The following is a 19,631-nucleotide window of genomic DNA, read 5'->3' on the forward strand; positions in this document are numbered from 1 at the left end:
TAATAAATGCATCAAAGTTTTATAATGATCCGCTGTATAGTTTCTCCAAAACAATTCGTTAAATTATACCTTATTTTCAACGTTCTAAAGCAGGCTCCCCCCTTAATTCCACGTCGGAGATCGGAAGCAATTTTCGAACGTCACACGCGAGTCTTAATAATTCGCAAACAACGCGTCCATTAAGATGATATATTTATTTCCTGCTCTTTTGTACACGTAATCGTAATCGTGTCTGTAATGAATGAATTAATGAATAAATGATATTTTTTACGATATTCACATGTGTGTGTACGTATCTTCTGCAGAGTACCTTCTCGTGGAGCAAGCAATTTGCTTATAGACGAGAAGCAAGCGATGCAACATTCGTCCGAGGAATAATTAGGGGCCGCCCGTATCGCTATCGATTGTTGCTCGAAAAGGTTTACGGGGTTTCCAGTTTGCTCGCAGACAGTGGCCGAATCCTTCATGCACAGGCACTGAGCAGGCGCAAAATCGTCGGTCTGATATAATCGCGAAGAGCGATTCAGTCAAACGATACTTCTCGCTCCGCGAATTTCAATGAACGCTAAAAAAGGTAGAACGCTTCGGAAAAAAATAAGAGAGCTCGAATTGTGAAAATATAATTGCGTTGTGCAAAGCCAATTACGTGATGCGTAGCTATAAAAATAAGTTTTTTCGATCGTAAGATCATAAGTTAATCGAAAAATTTTTTACTCCGATCAAGTCCTATAAAATCTAAATCTAAATCTCGGTAATTAAATATATAAAAATATTAGATTGAAGAGAGAGAAAATATCTCTGTAAGAAAATAGTAGATTATTATTCGCGATAAAAGAAAAGTGAGATAGGTAATAAAAGGTTTATAAGTTATTGATTTAATTGTTTAACGTGACGTGTTATCATCGAAAAGTACGTTTCTTGTCTTCAATCATCTTTCGTGCTAATCTTGCTGCTTCGCTTTACTGTCTTTTTGTTTCGCTTTAATATTTACTTATTTAAAGAATATTTTTAAAATATCTTATTTAAGTAAAAATCTTATTTAAGTATTTGCTTGATTTTTATTATTTGTCAACTGAAGAAGCTATAATTTCTATCGAGGGAAATAATCATGTGTAACAAAGAAGCATTGCATAAATAGTATTCGCACGACTAGCAGGTTGTCAAACACAGAAAGTGACCTGCTGTTAATAATTTGTCGAAAGAGTTCGCAAAAATCATAGTTTGTTGCGAACAGTCTATAGAACTCCTATAGAACTTCACGTTTCACGAAAGTTTGCAAAAATTGATATCGAGCTTTACGTACCGAAAAAAAGATGCTCGCTTTCAAAGCATAGACGGACATGCAGACACAGAATGTTTTTGAGTACTAAACTTGTACGTAGCACATAAATGAAACAGTCGGGTTACGTACGAATCGCTCTTTGTTTCCCTCTGAAGGTGCATAGAATTATCAGAAGTTTCAGTCTCTGGAAAAATTACAAAGTGATCAGAATAATGCTTTTTTATCGCTAGTTTTTTACTTCAATACTAAAAAATCTCGTGATGCGAAATTGAAGTTCAAGCGACATAAGCGACCAAATGTCCACGATGTAACAGATGATTCTCATTATTTGATCGCTGCTGTTATCAATAGCACTATTATTGTAGAGATCTTGTATATCTTGCTGTATTTTTATATGAAGGTCAGCTTGATTTCTCGTTTTCTTTATTTTGTATTTTTCTTACAATTTAAATCTTTCATATTATCCCGAAAGAAAATATCGGGAACATCATTTGCTCCGAAATTACGTGAGGACGATGATCGACATTTTTTCTGAAATCTCATTCCGTTCGCCAGATTTGAATTATGCGTTCGCTCTGAGTCGCCGATGGTTGTGGTTGTTGGGCGTATGGCCGGATCCGAATGCATCTGTGAGTAACTTCCACCGGCTCAACATGAGATTCATCATCGTCATGTGCATCCTGAGCTTTTACGTGATCATGCCGCAACTGAGAAACATAATCTGCGCTGGGGGCAACATAGGACGGATAGTGGAGTGCATCGCCTCCGTCAACTTCAGCTTCATGGCACTGAGCAAGCTGTACGTTACTTGGTACCACAACGAAAGTGAGTTTGTTTGCCACGTAAAATAAAAATAAAAATTAAAAATTAACTTTTTTATCATCGACAATGTGATGTTAATCAGGTGGACCCTTATCTCAGTCTTTACTCAAGTTTCCGATTTTATTTCATACAGTTGCTCGTTCGAATTTAAGATTCTCGTCGATAATATTTTTCTCTTTTCATAAATGGATGGCTCGCTTTGGCAATTTATGCTCGTGTTCACGCATCATGTTTGATTCTTGACAAGCACTCCGAACGCTCATGACTTCGGTGTTAACGGACTGGATGACCTCGAGGAACAGCCGGGAACGCAATACGATGCTAAAGTTCGCAAAAAGTGGCAGGAATTTGTCTTTTCAGTGTTACATTTACGGCACGATCTTGTTCATGTTTTACATACTCTTGAACTTGCAGAGAATGTATCAAAACATTATGTTACAACAACAGCAGCGGAAGCTCGTGTATCACTTCAATTATCCTTACAACGTTCAGAAGAGGCCGAACTATGAGATTACATATCTCATCCAAATCAGCGGCGGCACGTACCTGGCTGTTATTAATTGTTCTGTCGACAGCTTCATCTTGATACTTCTGCTGCATATGTGTGCACAATTGATAAACCTGCGAGTCGCCCTTAACGATTTGGTTAATGATTTGGCCAATCACTCGATATCCTCGTCAAAATTTAAGGAATGCTTGGCGGCGATCGCCATGCGCCATGAACACATTATAAGGTATTTATATGGAAGAATCTGTCGTGTATTATTTGACAGAATAGCTTGCGTTTGAAACATATAAAAATCAATTTGCCCATGCTTCTATTTCGTACTTTATAAAAAAACATGTTTGGTGTCTGACAAATAAATCTTTCTTAATAAAATTTTTATCTTGACATACGTGCTTTAGCACAACAATATACTCGAGAAAGTTAAATTTAAATCTTTGACGATGAAATATGCGAAATCTAAATCACTCTAACACCAAATCACATCTAAGAGAAAATCAAGATTAAAAATTTATAAACCTAATAAATTATATAATAAGTATTTTTGTGTAAGATTTGTTTCGTTGGCGCTGAGATTTCAATGTTATATAACACGTAATCAATGAATAATGTTATACATTATGTTGATAATACGAATTTTTAAGGAACGTGAAGATGATCAACGATTGTTACAGCACAGTATTGTTGATATACGTACTGACTGCTACTTTTCAAATATGCTTCGAAACTTTTCAAGTATTCACGGTAAGAGAATGACTCGTAGATCTTCTGTCTTTACTCGCATGATTACTAGCATGTACGGTAGCAACAGATAACTTGGGATATATGTATATAATATATAATATAATATATAATATAGCATAATATATTATATATTGAATTTGAAATGATAATATTTTCCCTGTGGAGGTTTAATGGTAAATTTTGACGAAATTCTGCGATCTTTTTAACAATAAGTTTTAACGATAATAATCCATGCTTATCTATTATATATATATATATATATATATATATATATATATATTGCATTAATATTACTGAAATATCATTTTATAATCATTTCTTTTCAGATAATAACAGATCATCTAGAAATTTCTGCCTTGAAGATGTTTTTCCTCTTGAGTTACGCCACTTTCGTAATAATGCAGCTGTACCTTTATTGTCATTCGGCTGAGAAATTGTTGACAGAGGTAAAACTATTATCACACTTTGACGCGATGTACGTAAAACACAAATATAATTTTCAGAGTGTTGGTATGGCATACGGCGCATACGAATGCAAATGGTATGAATTGTCGCCGAACGATGCGAAAAATCTGATGTTTATCGTATATCGATCTAAGATTCCACTGCAGTTGACAGCAGGAAAATTTGGTACCTTCTCGATGGAGATGTTCATAATGGTAAGACGCCTGCGAGGAAAGACGCATTACTTTCCTCCTGCATGCGATATTCCTCCTTTAAAAATATTAATATCCTTAATTTATATAAATTGCAGTTGTCTTATATCTGATTCCTGATACAATACATGCCTCATCTCTCGCGTATTTGATCGATCTTCCGTTATAATAATTCGTGAAAGTGAAATTGACTCTTATCTTGAATTTTTGCTCTGTCCAGACAATGAAAACCGCAATGGGATACTTATCTGCAATGTTGGCGATGAGAAATTAGCAGGAATAACTTTGGCGGTAACCCAAACTAATTCCGCGTACTGATTTTCTAGTGTATAACAGGAATATACTCCCTGTGTGTATAATGTGACTCTTACAGAATAATTACATGTTATCGTATAGCAAAAACAAGTTGTTTATTTGCCTCTGTTGCCAAAGAGTTAAGTTACTTCTCAATTAAATCTTTCACAAATAAAACTTTATCAACCAAGTATCTTGTTACCATATACACCTTACTTAGAATAATAATTTTTGAATACTTGTTAAACGCTCGTCAAACACGAAAATAAGGATTACGCGCTATGCGTTCGTAAACTGCGGTGGAATTCCGTTTCGCGGATAAATCGATATCGCCAAGTGTTCGAGGCGAAGCGACTTGACTTTACAGTCTTTTGCATGCAGGGTGGCATTACCTTCCGCATCAGAGCATGCGTCGCGATCCTGAGGGAAGGGATGAGGAAAAGTGAACGGCAAAAAAATATTATGTCAGTCGTTGCACCGTCGTTGAAGCCGTTAAGTATCGATGGATGCTGATCGAGGTACGCGCGTTGTGGACGCGTAACATTTTTTCGTGAATTGTAACAAAATTCGCATCTAAAAGCATTTTAAATATTTTAAATATTAATTTAATATTTTACGACGTTTAACAGCGTTCTCCGAATTGCTTAACGAATAAATCTCGAACCATTTATCTTGTTGTTAAAAGATATATATCGTCAAATCACTTCGTAGACTGCGGCGCGTTGACATAATTCATCGTTGGTTTTCCTTCGTTGGTTTTTCACGCAAGTTTGATCTGTAGACTTAAATTTCGCGATCGGATGGAATCGTTTCAATTTGGGCCTCGTCGGTATCTGGCCGGGCCCGTTGCAGAACATCAAGTGGATCAGTGGCCTCTCCCGATGTCGTTTCCTAATAGCTAGCTTCTTCATGTTGGGTTTTATGTGTATACCGCAATCAACGAATCTCATATTCATCTGGGGTAACGCGGACATGATGACTGAGAATCTGGCGACCGCCAATATCCCGGTTGCAAACGCCTTCATGAAAGCGTTCGTTATCTGGCGTCACAGAAAAGGTACGAAGACTGCTGGAAAGAGCAGTAAAATTTAAATTCACGAATTATACAATGCTGTTTCTTCTTCACAGTCTCTTTCTTATTATAACTTATTTAGAATTATCTTTCGAAGAGATATACATCTACTTCGTCCCATAAATTCGTAGCAATGCAAATTTCAATTTTATTTACCGCATGACTTTTTTTCAAAGAAAGTTCTTTTTCAATTTCACTCGCTGTTGTTTATTACATCGATGCGCCGATCGAAGGGCATGCTCTCCATCTTCAGGCACCTCTCTCAATTTTCGCTTAGTCTAAGTATTTGCGGGTGCGTTCGCTTCGTAAAAGTGTCAAGTTTTAGTCAGATAAGTTCAGTTCCACTCGAGGAAGGTGCTCTTCGTCGTCGCGAGGTCCAAAATAAAATATTTTAAGCTTTGCGGTTGCTGATCGACTTCTTCTATGAGGACTGGCACGCGCCGAAGACGTTGCAGGAGCGGGCGACGATGTTGAGAAGCGCGAAGCTCGTGCGAAAGATCTCCATCTGGTGCAGCGTGCTCACCCAGACCATGGTGACCATCTACATTGTCCTGAGGCTCTGCTTGATCGCCAAATGGAAAAGTGATTTGGAACGTCCTCTCGTCTACACGGCCTATTTTCCTTTCAACATCAATCGGAGTCCGATCTTCGAGGTGATCTGCGTGTGCCAAATAATATCTGCTTACAGTGCCACGTTCTCCTACACTGGTAGCGACAGCTTCATCTCCATGTTGGTGCTCCACACGTGCGGTCAGTTCGAGAACTTGCACGCGAAGCTGAAAAATCTCGCCGACGATCCACACGATGCGAAAACCGTCGAAGAGTTCAGACGTGAGCTGACGTGGATCGTCAAGAGACATGAACACCTCAACTGGTTCGTAATTGAGGCCTAAACTCCTAATTTCCTCACTTTAGAATCCAAAATATGTAAATCGCGTAAATAAATGTCTAACTCTAAGAACGCTGATGTTTCAAGGTTCGCGAAGACGATCGAGGATACCTTCAACGTAGTATTCCTGATACAAATGCTTTCTTGCACGATTCAATTATGCTTTCAAGGTTTCCAGGTCTTCAGGGTGAGTGCATGCAAGTCCTAGCTGTTCGTATTGTTTGCGAAATACGAGTAATAAATTTTTGTAATAAATATCAGAAATATATTGCAGATACTAATAAGCGAAGAGCAAGATGAATCATTGACTTTCCAATTAATTTTTCTAACCAGTTTTATAGGCTTTGTTTTGGCGCATTTGTTTGTTTATTGCTACGTGGGTGAAATACTGCTCGTGCAGGTAATTCGTGCAAAAAAGTTATGCAAACGTGTCAGTTTAATAATTCATACGTTACAATTTCTCGTTTATTTGACAAAATGTAATCAATAGAACATGACAAACGCATCCACTAAAAAATATCAAATATAATAATTTAATATAAATTAAATATAATAATTACTCTATAACTTTTTCATTCCGTGATTGGTTTAAATCGCATTCAAATCATAATATGCATTGTGTTTAACATTAATTTATAACGCGTTTAAGAGTACTGGAATGGGGTTCTCCGCATACGAGTCCAACTGGTTCAACATACCAGGAAAAGAAGCCAGAAATCTGTTATTTATCATGCACAGATCGACCATACCTCTTTGCTTGACCGCCGGGAAGTTCGGCACATTCTCTTTGCAAATGTTCAGTACGGTAAATACGATTATTTTTATTCATCAGATCGTCTTTATCATCGGATTTTTCATCTCTTTCGATTTTGTAACTCCATTTGACCATTTCAGATCGTGAGAACCTCACTTGGTTATCTCTCGGTAATGCTCACTGTGACCGATCGAACACAATAATCAAGCAGACCAACCAAGAATCCATCACGATTATGTTCGACAATCATCACACATTAGTTAGTAAATTGTTACTGTTATGCAATATTAAACTACCGATCGCGTATTTGTGCGATAATTTAAACTGACAATTTTCTTTCACGTGCGTCATCACTAGTCGTCGCAATAAGCATAGACAAAAATGGCACAGCGATCCCATCTGCGATTTGCGTTTTTCGTTTTAAATGCTTTAAACAGAAAACACGCAATCGTATCCGTTCACGTGTCCAATAAATTATTCCGTCGCTTTCGGCGAACGATTAAAACTTTTCTGCAAGCGATTCCGCTTGGTTTCGTAGTTATCGTCGTTCTGCATGCGTAATGAGCAATCCTTCCGGGATTACCTCGAAGAGAACCGTCAGTTATTGGAACGGCGACGCCGCGGAGCCATTGAAAAAAAGTTTCACCCGTTCACCATTTCGAATTGAAATTCTCCTCGGTGATATTTGTCGGTGATTCTTATTCAAAGCGCTTCGAATTAAATACACACCAAGCAAATTAATCCGCTAGATATTGACGAAAAAATTCTACAAAAGTATAGGCAATTAAAAAATTTATAAAAATTTGCACTTTTCTTTCTCTTGATTTTTTTTTATTTGGCGTTGATTACCAGTAGAATATTACTCCGCTTTATTACATTTCGTATATATTCGCTACTGATAAAATGACCGACAACTGCAAAAGAGACTGAAGTAGGTTCTGTTTTTTGAGAATCGTCTCAGTTATCTTCAGCTTCAGATTTAGCTGCACCGATGGAGTTCGCGATGGGCTGGAACAAGTTTAATCTGACTCTTCTGGGCGTCTGGCCCGAGCCAACCAAGACCTCGCGCACGATGCGATGCATCTCGAGTTTCATATTCTGGTCGTCGTCGTTCATCACATTCGTATTCATATGTGTATTCATACGTCTGCCGCAGACGGCGCATCTGATCCTGGAGTCTACCAGCCTGAACAAGATAGTAGAGAACTTGTTGATCAACATACCGATTATATTCGCATGGACCAGGCAGCTGGTCCTATGGTACCATGGAAAAGGTATTTGCATTTCATTCATACACGTCATGCAATTATCCAGCACTTGCGATGAAAATCATCCGCGTCGCAGATGCAGCGGCTCTTTAACTTTCGTTCGGAACACGCGATTTTAAATCCTCGCGCTGCAGGATGATTGATGGATCAAAATAGCATGTACCAAAAGACGGATTCGTATTCCAAGCGCTGACGACACTGGTTGGCCAGATGCTGAACGATTGGACCCAGCCAGTTCCGGAACCCAATCGGCGGCTGATGCTGAGGAATGCCCGGTTGAGCCGCATGTATCCCTCGTATGTTCCGTTCTCACGTACATCATGGTGAGCAGCTTCATCGTGCTTCAGATTTGGGCAAATGCACAAAACGCCGCGGAGACCGACTTGGGCGGCCTCATTCATCCGGCCACCTCTCCTTACGACACCCAGAAGAGTCCGAATTATCAGATCACGTGGCTGGGTCAGTTCATAGGGACGGTCCTCACGGCAATTTGCTACTCGTGTTTCGACACGTTCCTGGCAGTGCTAGTGTTGCACCTGTGTGGCCAGCTCACGATGCTAAAGACGAGGCTGAGGAATCTGGTTGACGCGACACGGGGCGACAACTTTTTTGCGTACCAAGACAGGCTGAGCTTCATCGTGCAAAAACATGAAGAACTTTACAAGTTGGTTGATCTGTATTTAATTCTGCTTTTAGTCTCGTTTACCTCCAAATTCTCTTATGGCGAAATAGAATGTAATATTTATATGATCGACTGATAAACAGTGATTACATACGAGAGCACTGTGAGTCTCTCTGACATGTTTCAAGGTTTGCCATCCTTGTCGAGGATTGTTTCAATTTAACTCTGCCCGGACAAACGATGATCTCTACGGCGACGTTTTGTCTGACTGGATACCGGATAATCATTGTGAGTTTAACACAATTGTTGTCGTAGATAATTAACCAATCTAGAGAACGCACATGTCTGAATATCTGACAAATTTTCTCTCTCACTGGCTTAGTAAGAGAGAAAATTCATAATTATTATTATTAAATTATTATATGTGGAGCACATTTAATTCGGGTTTTCATTCGGACAAACATTAATCTATAATTGCAGTCGATGAGTCAAAACAAGACGGAGCTTCCAGTTGTCGCCATGGTGTTCTTCGTCGTCCATGTGACATACACGATGTTACATATCTTCGTCTACTGCTACGTCGGCGAACAACTTCTGATTGAGGTGAGTACAAATTTTCTTTGCAATTTTATTTCAGATCCCTCGATCGATTTGACGTGAAACTTCTCTTGGGAAAAATTTCTGTCATCTATCGCTACAATCTTCTGATACGTAACATTATTGCAAATATCGATAATTTCTGCTATTAATATCTCATTAAATTTAATATTATTGCTGTTTAATTAATTTTTAATATTTATTGCGCAGAGCACGGGTCTCGCACAATCGGCATATGATTGTGAATGGTACGAGTTACCTTCGAAAAAAGCTATATGTTTAATCATTATAATAATACGAGCAAATGTATCGTTCAAGATAACAGCAGGAAAATTCAGCTCTTTCTCTTTGGAATTATTTGGCACTGTAAAATTATCCAATAAAGTTTTGCTTAATCAATAAATATCAAATTATCATGATACACTACACTGACGCTTGCGAAATCCTTTATTTATACTGCAAGTAATATTTTTAATAAAAAAGTCTATTACGTTTTTTTCAGATCTTGAAAACATCTGCTGGTTATTTATCGGTACTTTTAGCGATGAGCGATCGGCTGAATGAAGAGCAATAGCACAATACAAGTCGTAAAGCTATAATCGACTGCTTGTTAAATTATTACGTAGCACTTATCACACATTCAGTTACATTTATATATTGTTAAAATACATGGAGGAAACATTATCGCAGCTAATAAAAATATGCAGATTAATATCTAGAAAAAAAGAATGATAATGACAATATTCCTCAATTGTCTAATAGACATATGAAATAATTTTAATTCTTTAACAAACAAATATCTTTCTCTTGAAAAACAAAGAAGATAAAACTTTTGTAGAACTATTTCTAGCAAATCACACGAAATGTGTAATTATTCGTGTTTTTTTAACATTACGTTTCATGTGTTTAATAATTTAATTAATGTGCTGCACAATTAACATCTATCGACAGTTGAAAAATGTGTACGATAACCATGAGAGCGACGTCCATCATTGACATTCGCTTGCAGTTTTCTTCGACAGAGGGAACCTTTGTATTGCAAACAACACATTCCATTTGCAAGATCAAAAACCGCGCATGCTGTATTTTGTTTAATATTATTATATACTCTTGTGTTTAACTTTTCTTCTGCGGGAATTAAATTTTCTTCGGAAAAAGACATTAGCGTCTACGCGCCGAACAGCTGCCTCTTCCATGCGCTTATGTCTAAATTACAGATATTATTTTATACATAAAAAATATTGGAGAATGTTAATCATGTCTTTGATGTTAATGAATGTAATCTAACGCTAAATTATCATATATATACTCGTGCGAGAGACACATTGCTTTTCCACAAAGTATATGTAATATTCGCGAAGAGCATGCGTCGTCGAAGCTCGCATGCATTTCGCGTTGCATCCCTTCCAGTTAGCTCAACGTCGTTGCCGCGAAAGCCTCAATGGATGTCGACCGAGGTCTATCTTAATTTGTTCAAATTTTCTAAATCTGGATACGCATTTTTCATAAAGTAGCTGTTGCTTAATGATTCGTGAAATCGTAAATTGTGACTATTCTAGTAATAATTATTTTATATTCCCAGGATTTCGTCCTAACATTAAGTGTTCTGACAAAAGCCATTATCTACATTATTTTCTACTTGCAGTTTTACTTCTTTCTTTTTTCATTTTATATTCTATTCTATTTTTTAATTTTTAAACGTAAATTAGCTCTAATTTCTAGTTTTCACGATTTTTTCCTTCTTCCTCGAATAAGCATCGAAAAAGTGTTTTATGCAAGTGGAATGCTGCTCGAGTTCGGGAAAAATTTCTCTCGCTAACATCTTGCCTTCGTGTTAAAAAAGGCAGACTTGGAATATGGCTACGGATGGAATCGTTACACCATGACGTTCATGGGACTTTGGCCGGAAAATCGAAATCTCGGTCGAATCTCGAGCTATAGAGCGATGGTCCCCATTCTAATGATGCTCTGCTTCGTGTGTGCGCCACAGTCGGCCAATCTACCGTTCATCTGGGGCGACTTTGACTTGGTGATAGAAAATTTGTCCATGGGAAACATAACGATTACGATTTCCATGTTGAAGACCGTTGTGTTTTGGTCCAACAGTAGACGTAAATATATCAATCTTTACCGCGACAAGGCATTAGTTGTGCTAATCTTTCATTTGCCTCTTCCTTTGCAATCAATTCTTACGAGCTTAACTGATCGGCATTCTTCAATTAAAATAGCTGTTCTCTTATCTTTTGCTTGCAATAGATATTAATATATAACTGTCTTTATGATATTCATTCTTCTTTGGCGTTTCTACGTATTTCGCGATTGCTTCGATTGATTTAACTTGTTAAGGCACTCCATACATACTTCTGACCAAAATCGATCTCATCCAGTTTCAAATTATTCAAAATTACCCAAAATCCTCAAACTTTAGAGTCAGTTACATTAATCTTTCAAGTAACAGTCGTTAAAATGGAAAAACGGAGCAAGACGAAATCGGCTGCAAGCTAGTGATCGTCGCTTCAAAGATTCCCTCGTTCCATGATAGATCTCAAGGCGCTTGTGACGTGCATGACGAAGGACTGGAACCTGACGGTGGACAAGAGGGACCGCAAGACGATGCTGGACGTGGCAAGAATCACGAGAAGTCTGTCCATATACAGCACGCTGCTGTGCCAGACCGTGCTAGTGACTTACGTCGCGATGCGATGCTACATGATCCGGCAGATCGGTCGTCAGATGTTCTTCCGCGGCTACTTCCCTTACAATGCGACCGTCAGCCCTTTGTACGAGTTTACGTTCGTCGGGCAGATCCTCGGTGCCACGTACGCGGCGATCACTTACACGACGGTGGACACCTTCATCGCCACCCTGGTTCTTCACACGTGTGGCCAGCTGTCGAATTTGCGCCGCGAGCTGACCGATCTGCGCGCTGGCACGAGCGAGGAATTCCAGGCGAGATTGGGCAAGATCGTGATCAGGCACGAATATCTCAATAGGTGAGGAGTCAGCTCTTGGCACTTTTCGGTGTGATAATTTCCCGAATTGGTTCAGAATCTCACATGGAATATGTGGTGCGTCGAGTAAGTGTCGATTTTCTTCTCTCGTGATCGGGCTGATTGTTGAAGATCATCTGCACGATAATAGATTCAAAGTTTTCTTGAATCTATGAGTTTTCTTATCTTTTTGATTTGTGTTGTGGGTTTTCAGAATTTTTATTATTATTTTTTAATTTCTTTAAGGGGATCCTGGAGTTGCTAGTGAACTATTTTTTCACTATAGCGATGGTAATTGCAGTTTCGAAAATTCTCTTTATTGCTTGTGCAGAATAAAAAATCCTTTTCCACAAATGAAGTATAAATAGAAAGAAAGTCCGCTCTACAGGATTGTATATTCAAAATGGAAAAAAGTTAAAAACTTGCATTTGTCTTTTCTAACTTTTTTCCATTTTGAATATAAAGTCCTGTAGAGCGGACTTTCTTTCCATCTATACTTCATTTGTGGAAAAGGATTTTTTATTCTGCACAAGCAATAAAGAGAATTTTCGAAACTGCAATTACCATCGCTATAGTGAAAAACTAGTTCACTAGCAGCTCCAGCATCCCCTTAATGCTTGTCTTTTATTTGCGTTTTTCCGAAGGTTCGCGGAAACAATCGAGGACAACTTCAACATGATGCTGCTGATGCAGATGTTGGGATGCTCGGTCCAACTCTGCTGCCAATGCCTGCAGGCATTTATGGTGAGTTGTAAGGAAGAAAGAACCGGATCAAGAGAAAAATAGCGAAAGATAAAATGGACTGAGAGTCATCTTGATTTTTCGTGTTGTTTTGCAGTCGGTGGTCAGTGGCGAGATAAACGAGTTTTTCATCTTTCAGTTCATCTTCCTGGTTCCCTATGTGATTTACGTTCTGCTGCAGCTGTATCTGTACTGTTACATCGGCGAGAGATTGCTCGTCGAGGTAAATCGGCGACGGCAATCGCTATTATCTGAGATTCTTTCTCTTGAATTCAACTTTAGCAATTTGATTCACGTAGTATAAGTGCCAATACTTCTACATCCATTTCTCAAAGAAGCCGTTCATAGATCCCTTTTTCATGCGCACATGAATACTCATCAGTCAATTACTCGCGTGCAGAGAAAGCGCGCGTGTGCGAGAGGAAGATACAGACTCGCGTTGGCACGTGAGATGCAAGATATCCGTGACCAATTGCATTTCCTGCTAAACAGTGCCGTACAAGTTCAAAACTCATGTTCGTGAAAGTGTGCTGCTGGTACAATAGAACTAAATGAGACGTTAAAGCTCGCCACTCTCATGCGGAAACATGAAGAAAGCGAAGTTGCTCCGTCATGACGATCCTCCGTGGCGCAGAATAATGTTGCTCATTAACTGCGGTACACGCTTTCGCATTAAAAGGCAGTCCGCATGACGCCTCGGGTGTTAACGAGCGAGACTCAGAGACGCGTCCTTCGTTCCGACGTTTCTCGTTATATATAATAAATAAAACATTAGGAAAAGAGATATTTTATATTAGGTATTTTAGTCTGACAAACATAAACATTAGTTCGGCGAAAGCTCGTCGCTTTTAACTTATGCGAAAGTTTTAAGCGTGCTTTCGCATTTGCTTTGCTCAGTCACAATTATATCTATCCTCCTTCAAGTTTTCCATCTTTTTATCTTTTTATCTTTTTCCTTGATCGTTTGTATTGCACGTTGCAGAGTACGCAAATAGCATACGCGGCATACGACTGCAGTTGGTACGATTTGTCGGCGTACGAAGTCAGATCACTCATCATTATCATATACCGAGCTCGATCGCCGTTGACCATTACTGCGGGTCGGTTTTGTTCTTTCAACCGAGAGCTTTTCAGCGAGGTATAAAATATCGTATCTCTGCGATTAGTAATTGTCGCTTCGTATTTGTTATTTTAATTCTATATTTATATTTTACTCTTACGTATATCTTGAAGTCATAAAATATTTGCATCTTATTCTGTCCCGTGAATGAGTCCATAATTTTTGTTAATATAAAGAATATTATATTAACTGTAAATGATGTGTTAATTCGAAATGATTTATGTTAAAGAATGTAAAATTGATTTCTTACATCGATTTTAGGTCTTGAAGAGATCGGTAGCTTATATGTCGTGCTTGTACGCGATGAAAGGAACCCAACGAAACGAAAATTAAGGGCTTATAAAATCCGGATGAGTATCGCACATATAATATTATAATGATTATTTATTGAGGCTAGAACAATCGTGATAAAGACGAAATATATTTTGGAAACTAGGACAAGTTTTAATAAAATTATGCTAAACAAATAATTCAAACTTCTTTTCTTCTAACACGAAATATTCAAGAATGTCCGCAAGAGAGAAATATTATATATAATTTAGTATTAAATATATTTTAAACAATACAGTACTTTTAGAGCATTAATAATAAAAGTATAATTAATACTGCATGCTGATTTGATGATATGTTTGAGTTTAACATAAATCATGAGAATAAATATATCCTCCAAAATACAGGGTCAAACACAGAGGTTAACGGTATTAAAGCTAAATACTTGTCAAGTGATGTGTTACGTATAAAATTTATTTATACACAAATGTAACACATAACATATGCTAAAATCAAAGAAAAGATCAAAGAAGAATTTAACGCGAAAAGAGTAAAGATATAATTCGCATAATTAACATTTCATTATATTATCATTGATTCGTATTTAATTAATATATATGATCGTAATTATTGTATCGTAATTGTATCTGCGGATATTATATCTCATCGTTTCATAATTTAATTTTTAACTTAATCGATCCTTCATATGTCAGAATTATAGGTTCTGTAATGATATATATAGATCCTAATCAATATAGACAGAGAAAGAGAGAGCATTATATGCACATGAAGCATGTTATTAGACGACAAAAAGTTCCTCCCGCGAGAGGCGGAATATGCAAATTCCGCGGGATTGCGCGTGCGGGCCATCGCGATGAATAAAATATAAACGATAAAAGGAGCGGAGGAACGAAACACATGGCGAAACGCGAGGACAGCACGAGTAACTATTAATTTCCCAGGAGCAGAGTCTCATGTAAAATATTCAAGGGGAATTCCCTCGCGGAATCGAGAAATATATTTTTCTCCCCATTTTTCTTTTTTTTTCTCATTGCGTCATACTTTTGCGACCGGATCCACCCGCATGCATGCTCGAGCGTGCTGATCTCTTGCGCGAGCGAATCCCTCACGCGAGCACCGATGCATATTTGATGATGGGAAGTCTATAAACCTGCGATTACGACCGATTCACGTTACAGCATCATAAAGTATTCCGCCCACGGCTGGCGGATGGCGATTGTGACCGCACGTAATATCGCTCGTTTCGGAAATATATTGGGACGGAAAGGAGGAATACACCGGAGGGACGCCGATATGGGAAACGCGAATTTCATTGTGGCTGATACCGCTTGATCAATAATTCAATTCGCTGCGTCGGATCATCGGGATTCCGAAGATCGTTTTACCGCCCTCGGCGAAATTTCGCGGCGCGTCCAAATCCGCACGCGAGACTTCTGTTCTCCGCGTTCTTTCTTTTTATTACGTTCACGGTGGTTTTCCGCGAAGCGGTTTCTCTTTCGTGGAAAGCGAAACGTTAAACGATAACAGTGCTACTGTGGTAATGTGTACGATTACGGGGACGAGATAAAATAAAGGTTTCGGGTTCGACCGCGAGAACGACGTTTTATTCGGGCGGGACGAGTAAAAGCTCACATGGATGGCTTTCACCGCTTATTTCCGTTAGAACGCGAAGGAAAAAGCCCGCGGAGAATCGTCAGCCGGGTAATGGGTGTCATTAACAGTCGCGTGGTCTACCATCACAATGGAGAAAATCAGAGGATGGCAGTTAGTGACCACGCCAAGCTCAGATGGCCGCGGGATAAAACGGCTTCACGCTTTGCCGGGAGAAGGAACGCACGCGAGCGTAAAAAGCTTATAAGACGGCGTCGCGACGTCGCGATGTCACTTTGAGACTCGAGACATTCGAGTAATGTTTTGTCAATTCCGTCTTTATAATATTGTCAGTAAAAGCGATTCTAATCGCAGGATCCTAGCTGCAAAATCCGGGCTTCGCGAGGGAACGGAAGAATCTGGCTTTGCACTTTTCCGAGACGGATTCTAGAAGAATGGTGCTCGCAATTTGAACGATCATCGAGATCCACGAGCTTGAAAAACTTCTTTCAAAAACGTGCTTCGTTACTTACGCGCACGTAAACGAGTGGGATGTTAATCAACGCGAGAGTGCTCATAGTCGTCGCGCTAATGAGCTGCGACGTGTACGCTCGCACGGCCGAAGATCGAGACCCTTACAAGACGGTTGAAGACAGGAAATACTCCGGCTCCATGTTGGCTGAGATCGCGAAAGAACTCGTGCAGAGATCGGCGACCAGTAGCCAGGTAAGGGAAGTTAATATTATGTACCTCATTGTATAAGAGGAGCCGGCATTTGCATCAATGTCGTTAAAACGGTGCGCGCATGCAGTGGACCAGCGCGACAAATCAGTGTGATTTATACAAGTGCACTATTCTACTGTATGAATATAAAAAGTAAGCACTCACCAGTGTGCGCCAAAATATCTCGAAGTCTATCCTGATCCATCGTGGTCCACCGACGAAAACATTCGGGCTGCTTCGATGTGTTTCTTTAGTCCTCTTACAGATACTTCTTGATCCTTCGTCGAATTTTATGTACATACGTTTGCACTCGCAAAACGATATTCTTTCTGTAATGAATTTTGATGTTACGAATGAATTTTAAATAAAATTAATTTTATTTAGTAAATTTATGTAGGTCGTATGATATTCACGTATTGCATCTAATTATATGGATATGATGGCATAAACATTATTAATAACGATGTCTATCAAAATATTTGTGATTATTTTATTGCAAATTTATGTATTCAAATCTTCGTGAAACTCTGTTAAATTAACGCGTTTTAATATGTCACCTGAACTTCAGAATTATTCTGAAGATGACCTGGAGATAATGAACAACGTGATTTCACGCGAAGTCATTTAAGGTTGTATTTTACAATTTCAAATATGTTTAATATATTGATAGAATTTAATATCTTGGTACATCTGATAAAAATAACCTGATAAAGATATCTTGTTCCCGCTCGAGATTATATTCCATTATATTAGTTCGAAGTTGTTTGTGTTTTATAGTCACCAATTATTTCTAGTAACATTCATGTAATAATTTACAATCGTTTCATATGATGAGAATATTTTTGTTTGAAATCAAAATCAGACAATCGCATTCGAATAGTTCGATGAAGAAGCGCACTAGGATGCTTGCGCGGTATAACTGTTCATGGGGTTCTAGAAATTTCGGACGCTTAGATGAATTAATTATACATCTATGTATTATTTACGAAGATATTAATATAAAAAATTAAACTTGAATTGCTTAGTAATCATGACTTCTTGCAGGTACTAAATTTAAATCTCTCAAACCTGCTGCTACTTCTGGTGCTCAAAGCAGTCGTTTTCGGTGCCGGTTATTTAGGAAACCACGGATACAAGGGACGCGAATTAGAAGATGGTAATAATTAAAAGAAACATTTATTATTATTCATTCAAGAGTTCGTGCGAGCTGTCTTCTAATTATAATCGCGTAGACGTACGATAATTACGCATGATGGATTTAATGATCCGCTGCGTTTTAGAACGAACGGTTTTAACGAATCACTCAAATGTAGTGATGTTAAATATTGTAATCAAATTAATTAAAAACTGCAATAATAATCTACTGATTTCAGACAATGTCATGTCGGAAGGCGAACTCACGCTGGCTCTTGGATACTTAATTGGCGACACATGTCTGTACAGAGCAGCTTGTGAGGAACCTCACGTTGCAAGAGAATATCTCGGCGCGGCGGAAATGCTCTTGCAAACGATGAAATTGATGCCACAGTATGTACACAAAATATCGTATGAATATGTTTGTACAGAAATGAGAGAAAGCAATATGTTTCAATAAGTTATCTGACATATCTAACGGTTTCGAAAGAATTCAGTATTTTTCATATTTTATTGCTATTTTATTGTGTTACACTTGAATCGTTTAAATTTGCATTATTTTTAAAAGTATCTATATAAAAGTATCTTGTTTCCTCTCTTTTCTTTTTTTCCTAAATTAAATTATTTCTAATTATAATATATTTTTCATTGATGCGGATATGAATAGTTTTCTTTCTTCAATAAATGAGATTACTTGTCCATTAAGATAAAATAGTAGAATTTATGCAAAATTTGTATTTTCTGTAGAAGCTTACCCACAGAACACAGCTATGAGACGACAATGGCCGAATTCCGGAAGGCAATCGAATACGGCAGTACCGAACGATGTCCGCCAGAGTATACCTGCAAAAAGGAAGGAATAAATAATTTTCTGCGAAGCGAGAAAAGATAACATAAATGCTAATGTGTCTATTAAATATACCACATTTATCTCTGTTTTTCTCTTTTATCTTTTATTTTTTTAGATAAAAGTATAAAAATCAAACCACAATTGTACACATATATCTTAGAAAAAAATAGTAGTTTATGGTTATCAATAATATAGCGCCATAATCGAAATGGTTATCTCTCGAATGCGGCTAACTTAGCTTTGTAAGCGAATTGATGATCCAAAAGAAAATAAAAGTGATACTATTATAATTAAGAAAATAATAAAAATTATCCTTTGAATTTGTGAATTGTGTCCTTTATATTTTTATGAACAATTCGCAATTGTTTCTTACAGACAATTAAATAATTCCGGCACGATCTCTCCAATCGTTGACGTACCTTCAACGGTGATGTCGGATCGACAATCATTTGCAGTCAATACTTTTGCAAGATATATTTAATGGCGCAGTCGCAAAAGAAGTCCTAAACAATGCAAGCTCACCGTTTTGGACAGTGAGGAAGTGAAGAAGAGGGAGACGGTGGATGGATCATAGTCTCGCTCAAAACTCTCGATAATGCGGAGCATTTATCCGTGAGATCGATTACGCACTGGTTATGCACGTCTTCGCGTGTCGTACTAGGCGCCTCCGCTCATGTCGATCTCCGC

General features: G+C 38.1%; 3 protein-coding genes and 1 pseudogene across 5 annotated transcripts; all 4 read left to right on the forward strand.

The window, feature by feature from the left end:
- Positions 1-391: 391 nt before the first annotated feature.
- Positions 392-10,700, forward strand: LOC105284729. Its single transcript, XM_026972643.1, has 19 exons — positions 392-574; positions 1,838-2,107; positions 2,352-2,838; positions 3,254-3,353; positions 3,680-3,799; positions 3,857-4,012; positions 4,230-4,282; positions 4,773-4,821; positions 5,078-5,360; positions 5,772-6,249; positions 6,352-6,451; positions 6,539-6,664; positions 6,914-7,069; positions 7,159-7,213; positions 7,990-8,278; positions 8,474-8,950; positions 9,097-9,196; positions 9,389-9,511; positions 10,008-10,700. The coding sequence occupies exons 1-19, from the start codon at positions 559-561 to the stop codon at positions 10,077-10,079; spliced, it is 3,510 nt and encodes a 1,169-aa protein (XP_026828444.1). The 5' UTR covers positions 392-558; the 3' UTR covers positions 10,080-10,700.
- Positions 7,221-9,782, forward strand: LOC113562539 (annotated as a pseudogene).
- An 87-nt stretch (positions 10,701-10,787) lies between the features above and the next one.
- Positions 10,788-16,802, forward strand: LOC105284669 (odorant receptor 13a). Of its 3 annotated transcripts, none has more exons than XM_011348345.3 (7): positions 10,788-10,962; positions 11,353-11,616; positions 12,048-12,498; positions 13,140-13,239; positions 13,334-13,459; positions 14,219-14,374; positions 14,618-14,826. In XM_011348345.3, exons 1-7 carry the CDS (start codon positions 10,947-10,949, stop codon positions 14,687-14,689), a joined length of 1,185 nt encoding a protein of 394 aa, XP_011346647.1. In that variant the 5' UTR covers positions 10,788-10,946; the 3' UTR covers positions 14,690-14,826. The 3 variants fall into 3 exon arrangements, with proteins under 3 accessions (XP_011346647.1, XP_011346648.1, XP_011346649.1); XM_011348346.3 differs by having other exon boundaries at positions 13,376-13,459; XM_011348347.3 differs by lacking the exons at positions 14,219-14,374; positions 14,618-14,826 and adding an exon at positions 16,613-16,802.
- Positions 16,768-19,269, forward strand: LOC105284667. The gene is made up of 4 exons (XM_011348344.3): positions 16,768-16,963; positions 18,005-18,116; positions 18,334-18,487; positions 18,842-19,269. The coding sequence occupies exons 1-4, from the start codon at positions 16,790-16,792 to the stop codon at positions 18,984-18,986; spliced, it is 585 nt and encodes a 194-aa protein (XP_011346646.1). The 5' UTR covers positions 16,768-16,789; the 3' UTR covers positions 18,987-19,269.
- The last annotated feature ends 362 nt before the right edge of the window (positions 19,270-19,631 follow it).

Source organism: Ooceraea biroi, chromosome 9 (genome assembly GCF_003672135.1).
Source record: "Ooceraea biroi isolate clonal line C1 chromosome 9, Obir_v5.4, whole genome shotgun sequence".
Taxonomy (NCBI): Eukaryota; Metazoa; Arthropoda; class Insecta; order Hymenoptera; family Formicidae; genus Ooceraea; species Ooceraea biroi.